The 26,192-nt window shown below is 31.5% G+C and overlaps 1 protein-coding gene across 1 annotated transcript in view; it reads left to right on the plus strand.

Annotated features, from left to right (window-relative positions):
- LOC142332775 (DNA-dependent protein kinase catalytic subunit-like) overlaps positions 1 to 26,192 on the plus strand; it is a 366,245-nt gene that overhangs the window by 268,342 nt on the left and 71,711 nt on the right. The window contains exons 48-53 of the mRNA XM_075379394.1: positions 2,912 to 3,113; positions 8,490 to 8,581; positions 11,468 to 11,606; positions 17,034 to 17,213; positions 19,911 to 20,065; positions 23,595 to 23,766. Coding sequence (XP_075235509.1) covers positions 2,912 to 3,113; positions 8,490 to 8,581; positions 11,468 to 11,606; positions 17,034 to 17,213; positions 19,911 to 20,065; positions 23,595 to 23,766 — 940 coding nt within the window. The remainder of the gene's footprint in view (positions 1 to 2,911; positions 3,114 to 8,489; positions 8,582 to 11,467; positions 11,607 to 17,033; positions 17,214 to 19,910; positions 20,066 to 23,594; positions 23,767 to 26,192) is intronic.

The following is a 26,192-nucleotide window of genomic DNA, read 5'->3' on the forward strand; positions in this document are numbered from 1 at the left end:
AGGGTATTGGAAAGTTGGTACCACGCTACGACAAATGTCTAAATCGGAGTGGCGACTATGAAGAGAAATAGCGTAACAATGTAAGTACTTGTTAGAAATAAAATTTTTTTATTTTCATTGCGGTTTAATTTCATGATCGATCGGGCCTTGAAAAAAAAAATAACCCTCGTTTGTGTGTATATATGAGGTGTGACAATAAAGTAATGAGACTGATGTGAAAAAAAATGTTGCTTACCGTTTTAGTCATGTTTAGTTTTGTCTCCTTCAAAGTAGTTCTCCTCTGATTGCACACACACGTATTCCAGCGCTTCTGCCATTGATGGTAACATTTCTGGAACTCATTTTCTGTAATATCCTCCAAGACCCTCGTCACAGCTTTTTGGACATCTTGTGTTGTTTGAAAATGGTGTTCCTTGACCGCCAGTTTGACTCTTGGAAATAGAAAAAAGTCGCATGAAGCGATATCTGGTGAATAAGGGGCTGTGGTAGTACTGAAATTTGTTTTGAGGTTAAAAATTGCTGTACTGACAGAGCAGTATGGGATGGCGCATTATCGTGATGCAGAATCCAATTACCAGCAATGTTGGCACGGACACGAAGAACTCGTTTACGAAGTCTTTCTAAAATTTCTTTGTAGAAATATTGGTTAACTGGAGTTTGACCAGGAGGCACCCACTCTTTATGAACAATTCCCTTGGAATCGAAGAAGCACACAAGCATGCATTTCACTTTTGACTTTGACATGCGAGCTTTTTTTAGTCTTGGTGATCCTGTTGAGCACCATTGCGAACTTTGGCGTTTTGTCTCTGGATCGTATTGAAAAAACCAACCTTCATCACCAGTGATAACATGGCTCAACAAATCTTCCTCTAACAGATCGGCTGCCACATTTTTCTGTGTTTCTCGCTGTTGTTGTGTGAGATTTTTGGGGACCATTTTTGCACAAATCTTTTTCATACCAAGATCTTCAGTTAATATTAGACGAACCATTTCTCGATTGATGTTGAGTTCTTCTGCAATCGTTTTCACGGATAATCTTCAATCAGATTGTACGATTTCGCGCACCCTGGTCAAGTTGACATCTGTCTGTGAGGTTGATGGTCGTCCACTGCGGTCTTCATCTTCAACATTCGTTCACTAAAAATTTTATGCCACCGTAAAACTTGAGCTCTTGACATAACCTCCTTTCTAAAAGCCTTCTGAATCTCACCATAAGTTGTCGTCACGTTTTCACCCACTTTAAAGCAAAAAGAAATGGCATACCATTGCGCAATATTTTGCAGTTTCATTTCTGTGATGAGAGACACATACACGTGTTGCAACACAACTCACGACTGAGCAGTTGCATCAATGTGCTGCTTGGACTAGAAGTAGCTTATAGACCAAGGTCAAAGATAGTGTGCCTATGCAAGCTGCAGGGTTGCCACATCTTGCAAAGAAAAATCAGACTCATTACTTTATTGTCGCATCTAGTATATATATATATATATATATATATATATATATATATATATATAAAATGGTTATATGAGGGTAAGTCAATTATTATCTATAATTTAGTTATATTTATGTTTATGTTGGTAGTATTGTCATTTTGCATTGATGACGCATATGTGGCTTAATTCTTGTTATGTCTGTGCAGGTTTGATGCTGCTAGGTTAGTTCCATTATTGCTTCCCTGCCTTTACTAAGGCTGCTCCACTTTCTGTTTGCACTAAAGAAGAGCAATGTTCAGCGATGTGTTTTTTGTAGTCAGAAGATGTATCAGGGGCCGAAATTCATCAAAAACTTTCAGTACAGTATGGGAACAGTGTGTTGCCACAACAGAGTCTATGAATGGATTGAAAAATTCAAAAATGGTAGCACAAGTGTTACGCACGATGAAGGAGCCGGACGACCGTTTACCGCCACAAATGAAGAAAACATTGAGCGTGCACGTGACATGGTTTTTTCAGACAGACGATTATTTATTGATGTAGTGACACATCGTCTGCAAATTAGTCACAGTTTTGCCTACGAAATTATCCACAACAGACCTGGGTTTCATAAAGTTTGTGCAAGATGAGTCCCAATGCAACTCACACAGATGCATAAACAAATGCACTTGGACATCTGCCAAAAACATTTGGATCACTATGGTAGTGAATGGGACATCTTAGACAGAATCATCACTGGTGACGAAACATGGATCCATCATTACGAGCCGGAGAGTAAACAACAAAGTATGGAATGGAAACATCCAAATTCACCCTGCAAATAAAAGGTCAAGAGCCAACCAAAATCTGCATGAAAACTGATGTTTACAGTTTTTTGGGACTCACAAGGCCCAGTACTGGAACATTATGAGGAAAGGGGTGCGACAATAAATAATGCACATTACAGTGAGATGCTTACTGCCAAGCTGAAGCCTGCAATTCGAAACAAACGCCCAAATTGCACGACAGTGCCCGGCCACATAACTGCTGCCCACACTGCTGAAACGCTCCAGAAACTCAACTTTGAAGTATTGGCTCATCCTCCGTATAGTCCTGATCTTGCCCCTTCTGGCTACCACTTGTTTGGTCCACTCAAAGAGGCATTAAGGGTCAATTTATCTCGGACGAAACAGTGAAAGAAGCGATGCATTCCTGGCTCACAGTCCAACCGAAAACCTTCTTTTATGAGGGCATCAGAAAGCTTGTGCAATGATGGACTAAGTGCGTTGAAATGCAAGGGGACTATGTTAAAAAATGATGCACATAATAGTTTCCTATTTGTATTACAATAAAATTTATAACTACATTGCGGATAATAATTGACTTACCCTTGTATTGTATGTAAGATTGTATTTTATAAAATTATTCCTGTAGTGTGGTTTTTTTTTAAACGTTTGTCATATTTTATAGAAACAAATTTTTTTATTTATTTGAAGGATCTACAGAAGCATGGGAGAAGATGACATAGTTCAAGGTATATTTGAGGAAAAATTAGCTAGCGTAAATGTACGTCGAGCATTAGAAAATGAAGCTGCTGGTAATTTAAAAACTGCTAAAATGCAGTATAGTGATTTATTAAAAGATGAAACTATACAAAATGAACCACAAAAAGATTTCCTCTTTGAAGCTTTCTTTAAGGTAATTAAAGCTTCTTTAATAGTTCATTTCATTGAATTTTTTTAATTTACTGTTAATAATACATAAATACTAAGCATATACATATTATTCGGTAACTAAAGGAAACTACAAAAAAAAAAAAAGACTAATTTGACTTAGCTAAGCTTTCCTAGAACTATTCTCCTTTCAGTCTTATCACTTCTCATGTGCATGCCAAAAAGAAAGAAACAGACATACTCATAGAGAGAGTGTCAACTGCATTATTGCAGCCCTGTCAGGTATATAAGGACTGTTAAAAGTACTTGACCTTAGGATATTAAAGAAAAAATGTCTTACGCATTTGGATCCTGTTCTAATCTTCAAAATATGATAATAATTGTGATAAACATTAACATACTTTGTTCAGTTCTCCTTCCATTGTTCGAACATTTCTGGAACACCTGTTTTGGAATGATGTGTATCATTGAATGTTTGATAATGTTCGTTCTGCAGCTGTCAATCCCATTCTAATTAGCTGTTTAACTGAATTTTCAGTCGGGTCATTAAAAGGCCATTTTGATTGTTTGCCCTTTAATTCAGTTACTCTAATCCCTGAAATATGGTTTAAAAGGATTTCACTCTTACAGTTGGCAGTCATAGTGTAATAAGTATTCAGGATTTATTAGTCCCCGTCAAGCTTAGCAAAACTGTAATTTCATGGTTGTCCATAATGTTTCATTAAGGTAATTATTTTCCATAGGTTAAGAAAAGTTAGGGTGATTAAAATATTGTATCATGTATAGTTTTTATGTTATTTAAAAAAACTGTTTATTTATTTTTTTTATTTATCAGTACAATTACAGTTTACCTATCATAATTATAAAAAATTAATATTTGTGAAGTAATTTCATTATAAAACAAGCTGGTGTTTAAAAAATTGAATTCACGTAAGGTATTAGTTATTAGTGAAGATATTACATATAGGAAAATGAAATTCAGCCAAGCTAGAATTCACAAAATTTTTTGAAAAATAATAAATAGTTGCATTATATAAAATAGTGCCTATTATCAATTGTTTTGATATTTATTGAAATTTCTAACTGCAAATGTAACCTTGTTTTATAAATTTTAGTGTTACAAGGGACAGCTGAAATATGCACACGAATATAACAGGAGAGCAAAATGTTGTACAAAGCAACATGCTGATATCTTGTAGTGTCATCCCCTATCACTAATATCCCAAAACTCACTGACCCTACCCTTCTCATTTTCTGTCAGTCATCATTGTTACATTGAGTTGATTATGCCTGCTATATCAATGCATCTAAAACAACATACATTGGTTGTATTTTTATTAGCAGAAAAAGTGAACACTAGACATTCATTGTTGTCGAACAGCCATTTATAATGAACTGCTGATTGAAGTACTGTGAGTAGGTGGGCAATAAAATTCTGCGCACCAAAAGCTGGTAAAGTGAATGTTGAGACGAATCTCGCAATGGTCAGCCAGTTTCTGTGACTGATGAAAAGCATCAAAAGAAGGTGAAATTATTGATTCAAAATGACCTGTTGCATTATCACCCAGATATACATTGAAAAAAGAATAGGACATATTACAGCAGCAATGGGATTCGGAAAAAATTTCTTTGCAGTTGGTGGGTGCCATGGGAACTAAAGTGAAGTTGAAATTTTAACCTATTTCATATCCTTCATACTCATCAGTTTGGTGCCTGCAGTTTTCACTTTTTCTTTTTTTTAATTAGTAAAAGGATATTAAGGGTTTTCATTTCACCTCAGTTGATGAACTGACTGATTCTAAGGTCATGAAAAAAAAAGATTGCCAGCTTTCTGTATTGACAGGATGAGAAAACTGGTTCACTGTGGAGAGAAATATGTAACTCTATAAATGGTGACAACATGGAAAAATGAATTAAGTTTTAAACAAAACTCAGTCAAAAGCTCATCAAAAAAATGACCCGGACAAGATTAACTAAAGTAGTCCAATGAGGCTATAACTGGCAGGAAAATGTAGCAAATCAAATAATAGATAAGAATGCAAATCTTAGTACATTATATTTCATAATATTCATTAATTTTTTGTGATATTTCTACAATATTTTCAGCCAAAAATAAAAATAAAAAACAGACATATGATTCCATTTACACCTAATTAAAAGTTTTTTAAATCACTTATATATGATTTGAATATGTACATATTGTTCTTTGTTGTATTTACATTAAGTTAAAAGAAAATAATAATAGTAACATACCCCATTAATCTTGTATAAAAAAAATTTAGGGATGATATTATGTGAAGCATGCACATAAGCCTATTCTGGCTATCATCATCCAAGTTATTTTTCATTATTACTTTTATTGTAAATATTTTTAAAAATGAAATTTTACACAAAACTCACACCTGTAATGTATTAAAATGAACCGTGAAAGAGAGTAAATAAGCAAATAAAAAATGCCAACAAGTAAAGATAAACATCCATAAAAAATGCCAATTTGTTACTTGCTTTCAAATTCATGTAAAAGGGATTTTTTTTAATAGAACAGAATTTTTAGTATTGTAAAATAATAAGCGCATATGATAGAACAAATATTAAGAATAAAAAAGTGATTGAATCAAGCTTTTGCTTTGTCATTACCTTGATGATGATCGTTGTTAGTAACATTGCACCTGAAATTTTTGCTTTCTATTGGAGAGTAAATTAAAAAACTGGTTACTAAAAACTGAGATTGAGTGTGGTAAAGCATATTGTAATAATAACAATAATAATGCTTACCAAGATTTTTTCAAATCATAATTTATTGCCTAAAATTTAAAATTCTACAATTTAACATGTAAATAAATTTTCTTATCAGACTTGTTGAATCCATTGAGTCTATTATTATTATTATTATTTAAATAAACCATTAAGACAATAAACTTATGTTTACATCTTGATATTGAGTGTGATAAAGCATTCCCTTTTTTGTTGTTTTTAACAACAGCGATAAACTAATTTTTAAAAGTACACATATTAAAACTAGTGGAAACTTTCGTCAAAAATAGAACTGCATCCAATCATGATCAGAGACTGAATTATTGATAAAAATAAGCCTAATGATATTTTTCTTGCTAGTTCATACAGCTCTTCACATTACATTCTGTTTAGTGGTTTGCAAGTTTATATTTATCTTTAAATGGATATGACTATAAGTGTATAAATTAAACAATAAATTTAATTTTAATCAAAAAATTTCTTACAAGAAACAACTTAAATATGATGATAATAGTAATAATAGTTTTGATATTTTTCTGCTTTTTCTTAATTCATTAACCTTGTTAGTCAAATTAACAAATGTTATACATATCTGTCCATGAAAATTCTACTTCTTTTAGTTCATATAATAACGAAGAAAGAAGTTACAGTTTTCATTTAAAAAACATAAGACCACTCAAAAAATAAAATAACATTCATGCAGTAAAAATATTTGGAGTGTCACCTATATAGAAAAATACAGGGTGATTCAAAGAAACGGGAAATTTTTGAAAGTTGTGTTGGTAGCCGTGGCGATTGGTACCACTTGATAACTGGCGCCAGCCTCTCTAATCTAACCTGCCATTTAGTTGTCATGGATCTTTGGAGTGGTGCAAAAGGTGCATTTGCTATCAAAGCGTTTTACAAAAACAATGCCAGTGTGGAGGGAGCGCGTAGAGAATTTTGCCGTCATTTTAATCTGGGACGGCACGACCGTGTTCCATCAGCACATGCAATTAAAACATGGATATCTAATTTTGAGGAAACTGGTTCGGCAATGAAAAAGAAACCTACAGGCCGTGAGCGAACTGTCCGTACACCATAGAATGTTCAAGCTTTACAAGATGCTGTCACACGAAGTCCACATTGGTCAATTCGTCGTCTCTCAGCATCTTTACAATTGCATAATTCAAGTGTTCGAAGAATGTTAGTGAAGGACTTGCAATACCATCCATACAAGTTGCAGATCGTTCAGGAACTGAAACCAAACCATGCAGTTGTGCGAGCACAATTCTGTAATGTAATGCTTCAGAAGATAAATTATAACGAAGAGTTTGTTCATGAACTGTGGATGTCAGATGAAGCGCATTTCCACCTCAGTGGATTTGTTAACAAGCAAAATTTCAGATACTGGGCACACGAAAATCCTACGCAGCTACACCAGCGTCCATTGCACAGCCAGAAAGTAACCATGTGGTATGCTATGTCATCTTACGGTGTTATAAGCCCTTATTTTTTTGAGGATGACAACGGTCTTGCGATTACAGTGACGTCGGCTCGTTACGTAGCCATGATTGAAACCTTTGTTGTGGAACAACAAAAGAGATTTCCACCAATTCTTAACATAGCCTGGTTTCAACAAGACGGAGCAATGACTGCAAGACTGCACAACTATTGATGGCAGCTGTACGCCGATTGTTTGGACAACGTGTCATTTCACCACATGGTGACAGTAGATGGCCTCCCAGATCACCTGATCTGTCAGCTTGCGATCACTTTTTGTGGGGTCACCTTAAAAGCAAAGTGTTCCACAGTAGACCTGCTACAACGTAAGAACTGAAGGCAAAGATCCGAGAAGCAATTGTGGAAATTCCAGTTGAGATGCTACGTCAAACCATGAACAATTTAACGAAGAGACTTCGTGAGTGTTTACGTAGAAGAGGAGGTCACCTGCAAGATGTCATCTTTAAAAAATAAACTAAAATGTATGTATCCTAAAATGGCAAAATTTGTACAATTACATGAAATAAAATTCATTTTCTAAAAAAAATTTTTCATTAACGTTATTTAATTTTTTTAATTTCCCGTTTCTTTGAATCAACCTGTACTATTAACTCCTTTGCAACAAGAAAATATTTCTGTGGTTAGAGATATAAATTTGATGAAATCTATAAAAATAATATTAGAGTTTATTGAAAATCAATAAACTCCTATCAATGGGATATCCCATTATTAGGGAAATCACTGCTAACAACACAGAAGAGGTATTTTCAGATTACGTATTCTGAATTTAAAGCAAGCCGGGGTGTACAAGAATAGCAACAAGCAGGATTGAATGTTGAAAGTAATCTATGAACTGTATTAAGTGCATTTTAAAGTTTGTGTAGTAGTTTTTCACAGAATGAAAATCACTTTTAATGTAAGATAATTTTTTTTTTAAATTGAAATATATATAAATTGTGTGTGTGTCTATGCACGCGCCTACGTGTGTTATTTTACTGAAATTCATCTTTTTAAGATTCATATTATCCCTCTGTATTGTTAAATTATATCTAAATTCTATTCTGTACTAGGTGGTTTATTTAATAGAATCTAAAAGTAGATATATATATAAATTGTTTACATTTCTTGGATATTGTGTTTCATGTAAAAAAATTTTCTCATTCAGTGTTTAGTAAAGATGGCTGATTGGGGTAGTTTAAACAAGTTAATAAAAGAAGAGGTTGATAATAATACTGATGTCTTATGGCAACGTAGCTGGTAAGTAACAAATTTACCTGTCTTTCTCTTTTTCCTATGATGAAATATTAATTAAACCAAAGAGAAATTGTTAGCAGTAGTTCTATTATTCTAATTAAAGTTACTCTGCTCTACTTTTTATAATCCTTTATTTCTTTATTACTTTCATGTTTTGTAAAGTATCTATATGATCTTTTTTATTTCATCTTGTTGCCTGCTAAGTTTAGGCAAATTTTGAAATAAAAATCTTTAATGTACTCAACTAACATGATACCAATTTCTAGATGTTAATATGGACACAGATTTAAATTGGAAACATCACATTAATCACATCACATCAGAAAAATTATCTTCAGTGTGTTTTGTTCTAAATATTTTAAGTTCATCAAACAAATTTTCATCTCTTAAAATGAAATACCATAATAAACTTTATTAAGGGTTCTTTTATTCACACTTGAAGAATGGGATTATTTACTATGAAAACTGTTAATGCCAAGGCTATATTTCTCTTATGAAATAAGTATTATAGGAATTATACATTATTCAAATTGAAATTTATCTCAATGTGGAAATTTCAAAACTATGATTCTGACACATTTGCATCATATATTCAAACCAGTTTTTTTTTCTGTTAAATGGTTAAAATTTTCATTGTAACAGAAACATTAGGTGCTATTCTTAAAAATATATTGACGTATAGCCCCTTTATTCCCTATTTCTCTTGAAATGTAAGCTTATTATACAGGAATTAACTTGTATAATAAACTCCCCATGCATCTAAACTGTTTGTACATTTTTTCTCTATTTACTTTTTTTATTTTAATCATATTTTGTTATGTATACTTGGTTTTGATATTAGTTTTATACATTTGACATTCCTTACACTTATTTATGAGGGGTACCTTTTAAGTAAAGACCGCTGGGAAACTAGCCACGCTAGTAATGTACATGCTGCATTGTTGTTTGTAAGTTGTCGCATTGTAGTGTCTTTGATTATGTGTGAGCTATTACTTTATAAAATTGAAAATGGATAGGAAAATTGATGTTGCCACCAATGAAGTACGTGGAGTCATACATTTTTTAAACCAACAAAATGTTAAGCCGGCTGAAATTCATAGGCAGTTGGTTGTTGTGTACAGTGATAATGTAATGAGTTAAAGAAATGTCCAAAAATGGTGTGAAAGGTATAGAAATAACAGAATTATTGTGCATGATGAAGAACATTTGGGAAGGCTCTCTATAATCACCAAGGACCTGTTGAAACATGTCAATGATGGAATCAGAAAAGATCATCACTCAACGATTTCTGACTTGGCCTTATTTCTCCTGATGTTTCAAAAGCTGTTATTGGTTGACAGAATGACCATTTAGGCTTCAGAAAGGTTTGTGCACATTGGGTGCCGCATGTCTTAACGGAACGTCACAAAAAATCTGAATGGGATCTGATTTGGAATTTTTTATGCACTACAAAAAAAAGATGATGAGTTCCTTAATTCAGTTGTTACCAGCGATGAAACATGAATTTCATATTGCACGCCAGATAAAAAAGGCAGTTAAATGAATGGCGTCATCCTCAATCACCAAACAGACCGGCAAATGTCAAGCAACAGCCATTTGGATAGAAACTGATGGCCACAGTCTTTTGGGATCAGTTTGGCATACTGCTGATTGACTTCATGCCATTTGGAATGACTATAAATGGAGAAGCCTACTGTGAAACTCTACATAAGTTTTGGTGCACCATTCATAATGGCGATGAGGGCAGCTGAGCAACGGCATTGTCCTGCTATATGATAATGAACTTCTACATGTTGTGGGTCCGACTCAAGATTTACTGAGAACATTTGGATGGGAAATTTATGATCACCCACCACATATCACCAGACTTAGTTCCATCTGACTACCATTTGTTTTGGAAATTGAATGAATTTTTGAATGGTAAGCGATTCGCGTGTGACGATGAACTTAAAAATGCTGTTAATTAGTGGCTAAATGGACTGGCGGCAGAAGAATATGATGACTGTATATTAAAACTGATGTATCGCTACAATAAATGTTAATTCATGTGGCAGTTATATAGAGAAGTAGTATAAGGTATGTTGTTTAAGAGAAATAGAAAATTTTATAAATTTTTCAGAATAAATTTTTTGCAATGAAATGGTCTTTACTTTAGAGATAATCTCGTATATAAATTTGATTGGAAGGTAAAAACGTTAAATTCTTAGGCATTTATAACATAAAGAGGAAAGTATGTTTTTTAAATTTCTTTTACAATATTCATGTAGTTGTTTAAAACCATACTTATTATTGCTTAAATTGATATTCACTAGCTTTCTGGGTGCTATCAACTTTTAAAGTAGGAATGCTAAAAAATCTGGGAGACTTTTTTTAATAGAATTCCGACCTGTAAATAGTTTTAGAATTGACTAATCAAAATTTAAAAACAAAAAATGATGGATAGAGTGCACTGACTATAAAAACAATTAATTTTAAAATAACTGATTATCTTATAGTAACTGTTTCTGTCATGAACATTAATGCAGGAATGTATTATTTTGAATTCTATTTCCTTTTTTAATTCTTAGTTATTAATCCACAAGAAAAAAATGTATAATAGTTAATTTGTATTTTTTTTTCATATGCAACTTTTCATGTCAATAAAGAGACAGCATGCCCATTGTGTAACTCAAGTATTTTTTAATAGTGAGTTACACAACTCATCTTTTCTTGTGAAAAATTTACAATTTATTTTTATATTTAGAGAACGTAGAATATAAAAATAAAATGTTAGGAAAAATTATTATCAGTTAATCAGATAAAATGACAAGTGACATAAGTAGCACTTTCATTGTTATGCTTGTTATATTGAAAATTGTGTATTTTTACTGTAATTTTATTTTTTTGCAGGTACAAAGAATTTTTGCTACCGTGGTTTTTTACTTCTAGTCTTCATTGTTTTTTTGAAAATGATGAATCATGCAAAGAATTCATTGGTCAGTCACTGAAAAACTGGCTTTCTGATGAAGAAAAATTAGAGCACGTAAAAGTAAGTTTATAAAAATAATTCATAATTGTGAATTGGTTCTGTTTAATATATATAAAATTAATATACTGAAAAGATTTTTTCAATATTTATGTACCAGATTTATTTATATATGTTTGTAACACATAGGGAAAAGAGAAGCCTAAACTAAACAAGTATTATACTGAAAAAAAATATGTTTAGCAATTTGGAGTAAACTGTATTTATATAAAAACGGAAAAGTTTAATTAATCAAAAGAAGTAAATAAAATTTTTGCTTTCAAGAAAACTGTTGATTGATGGTGCACAAAATCTATTTATGCTCAAAATTGGCCTTTAATTTTTAAAATATAAGAATAATAGTATTTAAAAAAATCAAAATATACTTTCTTTCCCTGTTATGAAAATGATTGATTTGTTGTCTTCAATTCCATTAGTACCCCTTTTATATATGCTTTCTTTCTTTTTTTTTAGAAAGAAATGAAAATAATTACAAAATATATTTAACTGATGAATATAAAGAAAAACATCATATAAATAAAAGTCAAAATACACTATTTTTAAGTTATGGTTAATAAAAATTTCACCCTGCTTTTTCTTCAACAGTAAAGTGAGACTATACTTTTAGTAAAATGAGACTTTTAGTAAAATGAAGTTATTAGGACTCAGATTACGGGGAAATTTAAAAAAAAATTTTTTTTTTGACAAAAGAATTTTTAAAATGGGTCCCAGAGCTCCATGTCCAGTAGTTTCCGAGAAAATAGTTTTAAAGCACAAAAAATTAAATCAGAAACACACTTGTTTGGGTTTGGATTAAAATTACTTTATAAAAAATGTATAAAGAATTTAAGTTGAGAAAATTTATAATAAAATAAACTGCAAACAAAAAAAATTTGACTTATTTGAAACAGAATATATATTTAATAAAGACAGAAAAACATAATTTTAAAGCCATTTTCTCTTTTTATATTGCAAAAATATTATTGAACCATCACTGAGTTCTTTAGTACTAAAACATTTTCATATGATCCCACAGGTAAAAGACTAAGGGACACATAATGGATTTTTTGTACTCATTTACTTGTGATCATTAGACTTTTTTTTATCTATAAGCAAGTAGAGCTAAAAATCAGTTAATGATGTAAAATAACTCGCTTTTCTCTTCGTTTCAAATTATTCATTAAAGATGTGCAAAAATAAATACTGGACACATTTTGTAGCAAGTAAAAGATTATTAAATCATCAGTTTTATAAAATTGGTACCAATTTTTTTTCCACTCACTACTTACATCCATTTTAATAATATTATTTACATTTAAATATATTCATACATATATATTTCAAATATTTAATTATTTAAATATATGTAAGACAAATAAATAATATTAATTTGTAGTCTTAAAAAATAACCTGCAAGCAAAAAAGCACAACGCATTCGGCACTAGGTATATTAGCTAATTGGATGAACAACTGAGGCCAGAATTTCTGTCCTTGGTGCACGTAGACTCTTTAAATATGTACAAGGGCGGTTTGGAAAGTAACCTCCATTGTAGCATAGTGCTAATAATACTGTTAGTGGCACCACCATTGACACATCAGCACACTCTCTGAATCAGTGTGCTTCCAGCTGTCAGTGTGAGCTGTGTACTTTAGCTCAATTGATTGTTATAACTTAAAACCATGAGCGCTGCAATAGAAATCCCGCAAAATGCGAGGTGCATGCTGTCATAAGATTTCTTTAGGCACAAAATATTTTGGCAGCAGACATCCATCATGAGTTGTGTACTGGGTATAGCCGAAATGTTATGAGTGATGGTGTAGTGTGGCAATGGGTCTGAATTTTTAAAATGGAAGGACAAACATCCATGAAGAAGAGAAGAGTGGTAGGCCTTCTGTTGTGAGTGATGATATTGTCACTGAAATTGATGAAGTGCATGCAAATAGAAGATTTGCCATCTCTGAACGTTCCAAACAATTACCAAAAGTTTCTTCTATGGTTTTGTACGGGATTGTCACCGATGCTATTGAAAGTTCTGCTTGGTGGGTTCTAAAAATGCTCATAGAGGTCCATCGAACCAAACGAATGGGCTCTGCCTTAAACTTCCTTTCATACTAAGGAAGGAAAAAATTTTTTGAAGATAATTGTTACTGGGTTTGAGACTTCGGTGACGTATGTGAATGCTGAAATGAAAACAGTGAATGGCCTGGGGCCATACCAGTTCTCCATCCAAGCCAAGTATAGCCTGCCAAACTTTGTCAGTTAGGAAGATTATGGCTGCAGTTTTTTGGGATGCCAATGGAGTTCTAGTTGACTTTATGGAAAGTTGTACAATGATTACTTCAGCAGTCTATTGTGAATCTTTGAAAAAACTTAAGTGAACTATTCAGAATAAATATTGCAGTATGCTGTCATCCAGTGTTGTTCTTTTTGCATGACAACTCTCATCCCGACTGCTCAAAGAATTCAAGAACTTCTGAATCAATTCCAGTGGGACATTTTTGATCATCCCCTTACAGCCTAAACTTGGCACCAAGTGATTTTCGTCTCTTTAAGTTTTTTCGTCTGATTTTCTACTCAAAGAAATGGCTTGTATTGCAGTACTCAGATAACGATGAACTTTAAAATGCTGGTGAAAGGTGGCTAGGAACCAGGCTGCTAAATTTTTTGAAAAAGATATTTGTAAATTATTTAAACGCTATGACAAATGTTTGAATTTAAATGGCAACTATGTTGAAAAATGGTTTAATGATGTGGTTTTTTTTGTACATAATAAAATATTTTTATCTATACAGGTTTTTTTATTTATAGCCAAACACGGGTTACCTTCTGAACTGCCCTCGTATGTAACTTCTAATTCAGCAGACAGCATAATCTAAAGAGACTTTTAATATTACATACTAGAAACTCATTAGACATTAGTTTATGTATGGAATCTCAAGTAATAACATGTATTACTATCCTCAGACAGAACATCTGTTGTGAACGTTTAGCCTAAATCATATAATTATGGTTTGTTACTACTAATGTCACTGGTGTTATTTCAAGTGACCATGGAGCCCAAGTAATTGGTATCTCATGCCCGATCCAGTTGTTTTGTTCTTTTTATTCTAAGCTTTCCAAAAATTTGGAGGTGCCTCATTATTTTGGAAAATCATTTTCCTTATTGTTGATACATCTTTTAAGCTACTTACAAGAAATTAAGAGACATTTCTTGTAACATGTTCAGAAAATAATTAATGTCCCTGCTCTTTTGTTGCTAGTACTATCATACAAAATATTACAAAAAAAGTTATCTTTGAAACTAGTTTTAATGTTTCATGTGGATTTAAAGAACTCTGTTGATAATTATTTTTTGAATTATTAATTCCATTCTTTGAAAAAATTGCCTCATCATTAAAAACAACGTACAACATGCTTTAGGATTGATTGATTATGCTTGTCTTAAAGCTAGTGATAGAAATTTAATCACAACATGCAATCTCCAGGTAGTAAGTGTTGAATTTTCTCATCTTGACAATGGTTTCTTTATGAAGCATCTGCCATTTTTACTTCCTTGTACAAAGTAAAGGAAGTATTGTGATCACAAAAAATTTTGGTTTTCAGATTTCAACGGAGATATTTTGACCATCCCAGAATCCATTTTGACTTGATTCAACGTGACGTGTGTATGTATGTATGTATGTATGTATGTACGTACGTATGTAGTATGTATGTATGTATCTTGCATAACTGCATAATTAAAAAACGATTAGTCATAGGATGTTGAAATTGTGTATTTAGGGCTGTTGTAACATCTAGTTGTGCACCTCCCCTTTTGATTGCAATCGACTGAACCAATAGTGTCCAAAGAAGCCCAAAATCCAAAAAATTTGGATTTTTTTCTTAACTGCAGTAATAGGTCCTCATTGAGAGCTTTTCAATGATATATCATAAATTAGAGATCAGCAACCTTTTTATAGGTAAGGGTGCAAAATAAATTCAAAAGCTGTTGGTGGCACCACACTATTATTATACAATAAGTAGATGCATTTGCCTTTAAAGTCTGGGAAGATTGTTCTTCCCAGTGAACATTAAAACAATAAATTCTTTTTCTTTTACAATTATTAATGGTGGATTATTTATAAAATCCATTTAACCATCACGCTATGTATTTGATACTGAAAAGTGCGACTGTCTTGCATGATATGGTTACTAATAATGTGTAAATAATAAAATATAGTCAATAATAATAACACTCAAAATATGTAGCACTAAGAATATGGTAACATACTACCAAATTTATCAGAAGTGAGAATATTCCTACCTGCTAAGTAGCAAATATGTCAGTGTATGACTTTGTTATTTGCTGACACTGAGCTTGCACAATTACATTATCTTATATATGCGCAATGCCGACACGGTTATTGGGCTTAGTAGGTGTGTAATATAGTGAGGGTGTGTAAAAATCTCATCGAGGGCGCCATGGCATCTGCAGGCGCAGCATTGCCAACCCCTGTCATAAGTGGTAATTATTTCAATTGATTTATTGATCGCAGAGTAGTAGCCAAATAAAATTTTAATTAGTAAAATATTTGGATCTTACAAGGGGAAGGTACATCAGTTTAAATCTGACATCGAACTTCATTTCCTTTTCTTTTTTTTTAACCTTTTTTTTTTTTTTAATTTAAATATATTGATTTATTAATAATTATTAACCTCTGATAGTAAAAAAAAATTATGATAAATAATAATTTAATAATAACAATAAAAAAAATAAAAAATGGAAAAAATCAGAAGTTGTTAATGAAATAAAATTTTATGTATTTTTCATTTAAAAAATATGTGTATATGTAATTTAATATATGTACAAGGAAGTCATGTTATGTCCGCATCAGATTTTGTACTGTGAAAAAAAAAACAAGTGATACTGTCATGCAGTCTTGCAACTGATTTTTTTTTACTAAAAGTCAAATTTCATCAATTTTTATTTATTTTACTTAATCTACTTACTTCAATTTTCTAAGAATTAAATTTTCACAGATTTTGTCAGAAAGTTTTATTTATTGGTTGGCAATTTGGCAAAGTATATTAACACCAAATCTAAATGAGTTTTTTTTTTTTACTTCAGTTTCTGTCTTTACAACCAATTTCTCAGAAACTGTTGATCCATAATTTCCTTTAAATTTTCATGTTAAAAGCATATATAAAACAAATTATTTTACCCTGTAATTTGTCCAAGAATTCTATTGTAGACTTACAATTGAAGCAAAAATCAGGTTGATAATTTTTAACTGTAGCTTAAAAACAAGGTGTTTCTGGGCCTACGTTTATATGAACTTTTTATTTCATTTTCACCAGTACAATGTATCCTTAAATTATTTACATCTATTTGTGAGACAGTTTTTATAATAATTAATTGATTATTATATATAATTTAGTTTTTTTCATAATAAATTTAATATTATTTACAGACCCATTTTGGTGAACAGCTTGCGTTATTCTATTACATCATGAAGAATAAAGAAATGGCTAGAGTGACCTCAAATCAGAATATTACATATTTTTTGGAGGACTGGGCTCAGCTACCACCTTTAGCACACAGCCTGATTGTTAAAAAATGTTTCCAACTGCAAACCTTAATGGAGGTTCATGTAAGTTCTGTTTGTTTCAAACCTAGTTTTTATATATTTGTATACTCTGTAATATATAATATCTGTAGTAAAGTCAATATCTATTATTTAAAAATATGTTTTTAACTTAAATAAATAACTTTTCCTTACATAAAAATATGTTTGGATATTATTAATTTAAGGTGCGTAAATACAGCATTTTTATTCTGTTACATTATGTAACACAAAAAAAAAATGGTTTTTCTAGATCGCTAATCTTTACTTAAGTGCCTTCAGAATATCTTTAGAAATGATTATTTTCTTGTGCGCCAGTTGAAAAAGTTGTGCTTAAATTTTTATTAAACAAAATGTAAAAAAATCGCAAAAATATCCATTTTCTTCTCCTATTTCCCTAGATAACTCGATAACTATTCATTTTAGAGAAAAAAATTGAGAAAGAAGAAAGTTTTTTTTATTAAATTTTACATACAATACCATCGGTTGAATTGAGAAAGAAGAAAGTTTTTTTTATTAAATTTTACATACAATACCATCGGTTGCAAATTGAAAAATATGTTATTATTGATGCAAAAATAGCAACAATATCTGATAAGAAAATTAAAAAAAAACAAGATTTTTTTTGAAAATTTTTTTAAAATACTTATATTATACACAGGACCTTCAGATTTTGCTTCAAACAATATTATGATATGATAATGCAATGACACATTGCATTTTAACAGAATTGGTCCGACAGTTTTTGCACAATAATTTTTCAATCCAGATTTCAAAAAAAAAAATTGTAATTTTGTCCAGATTGTGTAGAGCATGAAATAAAGTCTGTAGATATTTGAAAATTTAACTACATTTTTAAAAGAGCACTTAAACTTTCAAATGCATTTTTAAAAATTTAAATTGGATAATTAGGAGAGCATAGGGAATTTTTCAAACATACTTGCCATGTTTTTGCTTTTAAACAGATTGAATATTTTCACAAATTTCTTATCTAAATTAGTTTTAAAAAGCACTGCTTAAAAGTATTCCAAAAGACGCTTCTTTAAAAAAATAAAAGTTTTGATTCGTTTATTATCTTTGGATATATAATCCATCAAAATTGACTGCCATTATGCAACTTTTGGAATAAATTATTATCGATAAATTAATAGACCGATATTTATCAATAATTTGCATTTGTCAGTAAGATATTTAAACTTTTTATCTTACAAAACATTGATTTAAAAAACGAATGTTTTTTTAATTCAAATTCCTGAAATAAATATTTCAGGCTGTACATAATTTGGAAAAATCACATTCTTTTTTAAAGCTGGATTGCAATTGTCAAGAACTGTGTGACCGATTTTGTTGAAATGTGGCATGTTGGTTTATCATATCAAAAAGTTTTTTGATGCAAAATCTGAAGGTCCTTTGTATAAGTACTCAAAAGAAATTTCCAAAATATATATATTTTTTTTTACAGTTATTTCTATTTTTGCATTAACAAGAACGTATTTTTCGATTTGCAGTGATGGTATTGTATGTAAAATTTAATAACAAAACTTTTCTCTCTCTCTATTTTTTCTCTAAAATGAACAGTTATCAAGTTATCTAGGGAAACAGGTGAAAAAAGAATGGATATTTTTGCAACTTTCTTTACATTTTGTTTAATAAAAACTTTGCTCTTTACATTATAATTTCATCTTTAAGCCTGACATCTGTCTCTAGATCATCCTACAGTACAGTATAATGTCTTTTTTAGTACACTATTAAATTTTTATAATAATACAATTGTCTTCAATGAATTTTTGTTTTTATTTTATGTAACTTGTGTGGAGTACAAAATTCAAATCAAAAACATAATATATCATTAAGAAGGGATGTTTAATGAAAGTACTTCAAATTTGTGTCCCTGGAACCAGCACTTAAATTATTGTTAATGTAGTAGATATTTTTTTTTGCAGAAGCTAGACCTTCTGCAGTCATTTATGGTTGACAATTTTATCTTGTCCTTTACTTTAATTTTCATTTTGGAAATTCAGTTTTTTATACAACTCAGTTTATCAAATTCAGACAAAATAAGCAAGATCTGCTGTTCAAGAATTCTAATTAATTTTTAACAAGCAGTACTGCTTGTTAGTATTAATATGTATATGCAATAATAATTATATTCTGCTGCCAAGATGAATATATTAGACAAGAATAAGTTAGACAGTCAGTTACCTAAAAACCATGCTATTTATTTCTCAATATCTAAGGTAGTCATAATTCTAAACACCATGAATATTCATATATTCACAGCTCCACTGTGTTTATTTCTTAAAGGATTATTCCTTCCTAACCAAATCAAGTTTACTGACTTCCTCTTCATGGGTGCAATTTGAGAATATGCTTTTTTTAATTCAGTATGTGATATTTATTTTTTAGTTTTATTTTGTTAAGATTGCTTACTTGTGATTTATAGATTTCTTGATTTTTTTTATGAAGTAGAAGCTAAGTAATTAACTGAATGAGCAGAATAATTGGAAAACCTTCTGACACCACTGATTTTTAATCCCTTTTTACAGACATTTTAAATTCAATGATATGTTCCTGTATTCTTATAATACTATTTTTAATAAATAACAATATGTTCTCTTACTCTAAATTTATCAGTCCATTTATACACTGACTGTCTAAACTCTAAATTATCTAATTGCTATGTGTTATTTTACTAATGTTGCTATTAATTATGTTTTGTTTCAGTCATTTTTATTAATTCCTACTCCTCAGGTAGGTAGTGAAAGACAAAAAGTATTTAAGTGGAGTAACAGTATTGAAGATTTACTAAATAAATGGGAAAATAATTCACCATCTCCATATGATTCTTTAATTTTTTGGGAGACAAGGACAAAATACAGGTTAGGCAAATTTTTAATTAATTAAAATTAATATTAATATTATATTAAATATTAATATTATAATAATATTTATCTATTATAATGTATAATGATATAATATTTATATTATATTAATATTAAGATAGTAATTTTTAGTATTTTACTTTAATTAGTTGTAATTTTTTAGCGAAATAAATATAACTTTATTGTGAAAATTTCATGTCTTTTGATAATATTTTGAGATACTGGATAAAACTGTTCCAAGTGAAACAGGGAGAATTATTCACCCTGGACTTCCACCCCTTTGTTTGGATGATCTTAACCAACATCATGGATACCATGTTCTACGATCACCCAGTCTACAGCATAGTTCCAATGATGTTTCTAGGGTAATCATACCAAATTCTCTCCGTCTTGTTACACTTTGCTGCAGGAACTGATTGCACATGAACACCATGTTTTCATGGTTTTACTATGTTGTGCAAATAAATGAGTTGACTTAACAGAGCAGTAGATCTTTAACTTTGCACTATCAGAAGTGCAGTCAACTATATCAAAATTGTTAGTTAATTCATTACTATTCCATATGAGTATCAGCTCCAGTCATATTACTTTAGAGTAACAGAATATTGTATAAAAGTTTATTATTAATTTAATTAATTAGGTCACAACACAAGTTACATGGAATAAATTTTTCTGTTAAAAATGAAGATATTATTCATTAAAATAAATAATTAATTTTATAGATATTTAACTGAAAGAAATTCTTAATTTGTTTCTGTCATACAGATTTTTTTACTAAATTAAAAATTGTGCAATATCAAATCCAGGTTAGACTTTTTTCAATACTGTTAACACACTTTACAGTTGCTACATATTACATTGCTTCAGTACATAATGTAGTATTTGTAGGATTTCTATTACCATACTCTCAGCTGCAAACTCATCACCATTTTCATAATTTTGTTGTGAAAATCAGTTTAAAATTAATATTTCTTTCTTTATACACAAATCTCTGTCAATCTTAAGAAATGTGTTTTATTTTATAGCTTAAGTTATCACTTAAAATATTGTATGATAGGGTATCAAAAGGTTTTAGGACTAGCTCTGTTGATAAACTATATATCTGCCTGTACACACTGTCACCTTCAATGCAGCTCCCTTGCATAGCAGTACAGCATTTCCAGCATTCTTGCCACTTCTGGATTGTATCCTGGAAATCACTTCTTGAAGTGTGATAAATACCTTCTGCTATTCGCACTGGATCTCCACAATAATGTCAAAATGGCATCCTTTAAGCTGGATTTTCAACTGCAGGAAGAGAGTAAAGTCTGTAGGAGCCAAATCCGGTCAGTACAGCACATGTAGAAATGAGACATATTGTGTCTTGCAAGAAACTCACATGCGAGGAAAGAACGGTGACAGGATGCATTGTTGTCATGGAGCATCTAGCTTTTCACGCGCCTCAGCTCTGGTCGCTTTCACCAAATGTCCTCCCTCAGCCACGTTAAAATCTGGCAGAAGAATTTGCTATTGATGGTCTGACCACTGGGGACAAATTCTTGATGTGCAATGCTGTAAATATTGAAAAAAATGATGAGCATGCAATTGTTTGAATTGCGGACCTGCCCCTCGTCTGTTTTGGTCATGTGTGGTGCTCAAAACACCTCTTGTGACTCATGACAATATCACTGTAAACTTGCTGCTTTATGTGCAACATCTTGATGGGAAGATTTGCCAGTTTTACATAATATTTTATGTTTGTTCTTTGTTCAAGCATTCTCTTCATATTGGAATCACAAAAGTGGTAATGCACATAGTCACATAGCATGCATGAGCTGCACAGTTACCGATACACACAGTACAATGTCTCGGCACACTTGTGTATGAAGGTCAATGCTTCCTGTCACTGTGCATGCGGCCTTGTGCTACCATCTGTTGGCATATTACAGAAATAGTCTGGAAACCTCCACCTTGTATTTACAAACATCTACATCATTTACCATGCTCATAACAGAAGTCATGTTTCCCTTAAGTTTGTACACATGTTTATACATTTTATTAGAAAATATTTAAATGAATTCAAAATGTTTTAATTTTACTTTGAAGTTGTTGTCAGTCTTATAAAAAAACTGAAAATTCTTCGTAAATAAGAAAGTAACAATATTAATGGGAAATTTGATTATTTACAGTACAGTGATACTTGTAACATGTGAAAAAATTATGACACAATAATTATGTTTACTAAAGCATTTCTCATTCATTGTTCAGAGTGTCTGCTATTGGAGTAGTTTATTAAGAAACTCCATTTCAAGGGTTTTGGAATTTAAAGCTATCTGTTGGTTTGTGAAGATGGGAATTTCTGCAGTAGAGGTACATTGCACACAAATTTAGACAAAAATATTATATAAAAATTCTTAGTAATCAAATATAATTAAAACAAAGCTGTAAGAAAATCATGGATAATATTTGTCTATTTCAGTGAAAGTAAATAATTCTTCATTTTAGTGAAAATGGTTATGGCTACTTTGTATTTCATTTATAGCGCTAAATGTTTGTTAACAAAACATTCAATGTTTGTTAATACATAATTAAAACATATTTATAAGATAAATAATTAATCAGTTTTTAAAAAAGTATAATATAAGTTATAAGTTTTTAAAAAAGTATAAGTAAGTTATTTTTATAAATGTTAATGTTCAAATCAAATAAGAGTAACTAAAATTTATTAGTTCTTGTTTTTGTTAAATCATGATTTTTTTTATCACTCGCATCTCTTATTGAGGCATGTAAAACAAATAAAATTAAAAGTTATTACATGCAGTATAGTTTTAGTGTGCTTTCACATATATACCAGTGCACTTGCAGTTGATTATTTATTACAGGCATACATGTAAAAAACTGGTTATAAATGATTGTTTTTAGTTCAGAATTTGTGTATGGTAATTTATGTTCTGTAAAGCAGCCTATCTGAAATTTAGAAAACGTTGACTTAATTAATAAAAGTTACAGTTATTAATTGTTACTGAATAGTAATTGTTCCAAGCTTGCACAGCAGAACTAGGTTTTCTATTTTCAGGTGATTGAATTAATGAATGACATTCCTTCAAACTCAGCACTGCATGTACTAAAATCAGATATGAACACACATGAACACACCCAAAGTTTTATGTGATTATATTTTTATTTTATATAATAAGTTAAAAAAATATCTTTAATCATATCATGTCATTTTACAAACACAGTTATTTCAACTTTCTTCATTAATTTTATTGTTTAGTTAATTTTTTTGGACAAAATTTTGTTTTACAAATAAATAAAAATGTTCAGCAAATTTTAATTAAAAAAAAAAATTATTCAAATAAAGTTCCTTGTCAGAGAAAAAATAAAATTCTTGTGATGAATTTTTCCCAATATATAAATCATAAGAAGAGTTTTCCTGTTTTAAAATGCAATTTTTATTAGTTTAATTTCAAAACTTAAGTGTATATGTGCATGTTTGCACATTTATACTATATTTATCTAATGAGTAAATTGTTTTGCATTTCAGAACTTACTTTTGTTCCCAGTTAAAAAACTGTACTGAATCACTTAATGAGAAAATTTTAAAGGAAAAGATATGTAAAACAGATCAAAACATGTTGTTTTCACTTATTAATTGTGCACTTTCCCAACAAAATTATTACGTTACTAGAAAAGTGATGATGAACAATAAAATAAAGGTAATTCTTTAAATATTTATTCAACTATTACTATTGCTAAACTATGTATGAGAGTCAGCATGCTAGTATGTAAAACTGTAATACATATGTATTATTTACACATTTGGAGTAAATACATTTCCAGTGAGGGATTGGCATTTTATCTTTCATCTCTATCCAAATTTAAAAAAAAAATAATATATAGTTCATTATTATGATCACTTTATTAGATAATAATTCCATAAATTTATTTACAAAGTAAAAATTTTTTTCTAACTTTGTATAAATTAAAACTCAATTTCATTATACTGGTCAATAAATTAATATTGTAATAATAATTTAGCAGTAAATTTAGTTGTAATCGGTCTCTTTTTTTTGTAGTTATAGTTGAAAGGCTAATCTAATCATGCCAAAAAAATCCTTAGGAATGGGATGTTTTGGTAAAGTTGTCAAAAATCTCAGTTTTTCAGTTATTAACTTGTAATATCATAACTGCTTCTTAGTTTCAAAATTGGAAGATAATAAAAAAGAAACAAGTAACTAAAAGTTCAGAGTTTGGAACGGAATTGAACGCAAGAATGGCGGGAGTTTTAATATTCTCCCTACAGATTGCAGAGCCTGGACAATGTCCATTGCTGCTGTATCTTTCTATTATCGGGCGGATTTCATCGATTATTTAGTGGATTATTATAAATTTCAAGTTCTATTTACGGGGATTTGGTAATTTGCGTTCCTATCCGTATGGACCATGGTGTAATTTATTTACTGGTTCTGACCGTGATAGACTAAGCTTTTAAGCCTAGTAATCCTGGCGTGATTCCCCTTCAGTCCATCTGCTGAAGTACCCTCTATACCAACACCTATGGGCAGGAGTGTGCCTACCGGAGCTCTAGTTATTTGGAGGGAGAAATGCGCCCCGTTCTCCAGAGGGAGTCGCATATACTGACTAAATGTAATTGTGGTCTCTTCGTGGGATGGTGGGGTGTGATGTCTAGCTTTTTTTAGTTTAAACAAAATTTAATTGCGAAAACTGTCACTTTTGTGGCCGGAATTTTTGTGTGATTTCCATTTATAGGTTACGCAATATAGAGGCTCCTAAGCCTGGTTTGTAATTTTTTGACTCTCGTACCGCCTCTTCACGGTGGTTTGTTTAATATGGCATGAGGCCGTTTTCTTATTCACTGTGGAGTGCGGTCCTCTCGGCAGATGTCCTGGAGATGGCAATGTTCGGACACGGCCACTCTCCTGAACAGTCTGCGTGCCTGCGCCACTCCCACCTTGGATACGGTGTGTACTCCCGCATTGTAGCGAAGAGTGACATTTCTGACGAACAACAGTGCTCCAGATATTGTCCGCAACGCTATGTTTTGGACTGCTTCTTATTTCTTTTGAAGCGTGGAGTTCAACAAAGCTCCCCATGCCAGGTAAGAATATGTTAGAATTGGCAGGACGTATAGCCGAAAAATGAGCAATTTTGTCGCCAGTGGATATGGGCTGGCACTGTTCAGTACTGGGTATAGTGAGGCCCTGATTGCCTTTGCCCTTTGGGTCACATATTTAACATGTTCTCCTAAGGTAAGCTGTTTGTCCAGGACTACTCCCAGGTACTTGACTGTTTTCCCAAAGGGAATTTTCTCTCCTGAGATTTCCAGCTGCTTGGCTGGAGCACGTGTCTTGTATATGAAAATCTTTGCCACCGATTTTTCACCGTTGACCTTGATTCTCCACATATCGAGCCATGGCTCTAATACATCCAGTTGCCGTTGGAGTCTCTCCATCGCGTAATCTACACTTCCGGATTCATAATAATATGCTGTGTTGTCTGTGTATAGAGCTGTTTTGACTCCTTCCAACAGTGGCATATCGTTGACGTAGGCCTTGTACAAGAACGGCAAAAGCACTGCTCCTTGGGAGACTCCAGTGGCTACGACTCTGTTGGAGGAGATTGTTCCCGCTACGCGTACAACAAATTGTTGGTCTAGTAAATAAGAACGTATCAATCTGACATAGCGACAGGGAATTGTATGTGCGAGTTTATACAGCAAGCCGCTATGTCAAACTTTGTCAAAGGCTTTAGCCACATCTAGAAAAACGGTTGCAGTTACCGCTTTTCTATTTAGGCCTCTGACAAGACTGTCGATTATTTTAACCAGTTGGAGGGTCGTCGAGTGGCCCTCCCTGAACCCAAATTCCTCAGGCCGTACTCCTTTTCCCAAATGTCGCCTAAGTCTCTCCAGGAATATCCTTTCGAATAGCTTTGACAACTCTGGTAATAAGGAAATTGGCCTGTAATTCTGGGGAAAGAGCAGACTTTTCCCAGGTTTGGGTAGGCATACCACCTTTGCAGTTTTTCCAGCAATTCGGAAAATATCCAACGTACAAAATTGACGTGAATATTGTGATTATGGTCACTATAAGAGCGGGTAGAACATTTCGGAATGCGCAGG

This window comes from Lycorma delicatula, chromosome 1, assembly GCF_047948215.1.
Source record: "Lycorma delicatula isolate Av1 chromosome 1, ASM4794821v1, whole genome shotgun sequence".
Taxonomy (NCBI): domain Eukaryota; kingdom Metazoa; phylum Arthropoda; class Insecta; order Hemiptera; family Fulgoridae; genus Lycorma; species Lycorma delicatula.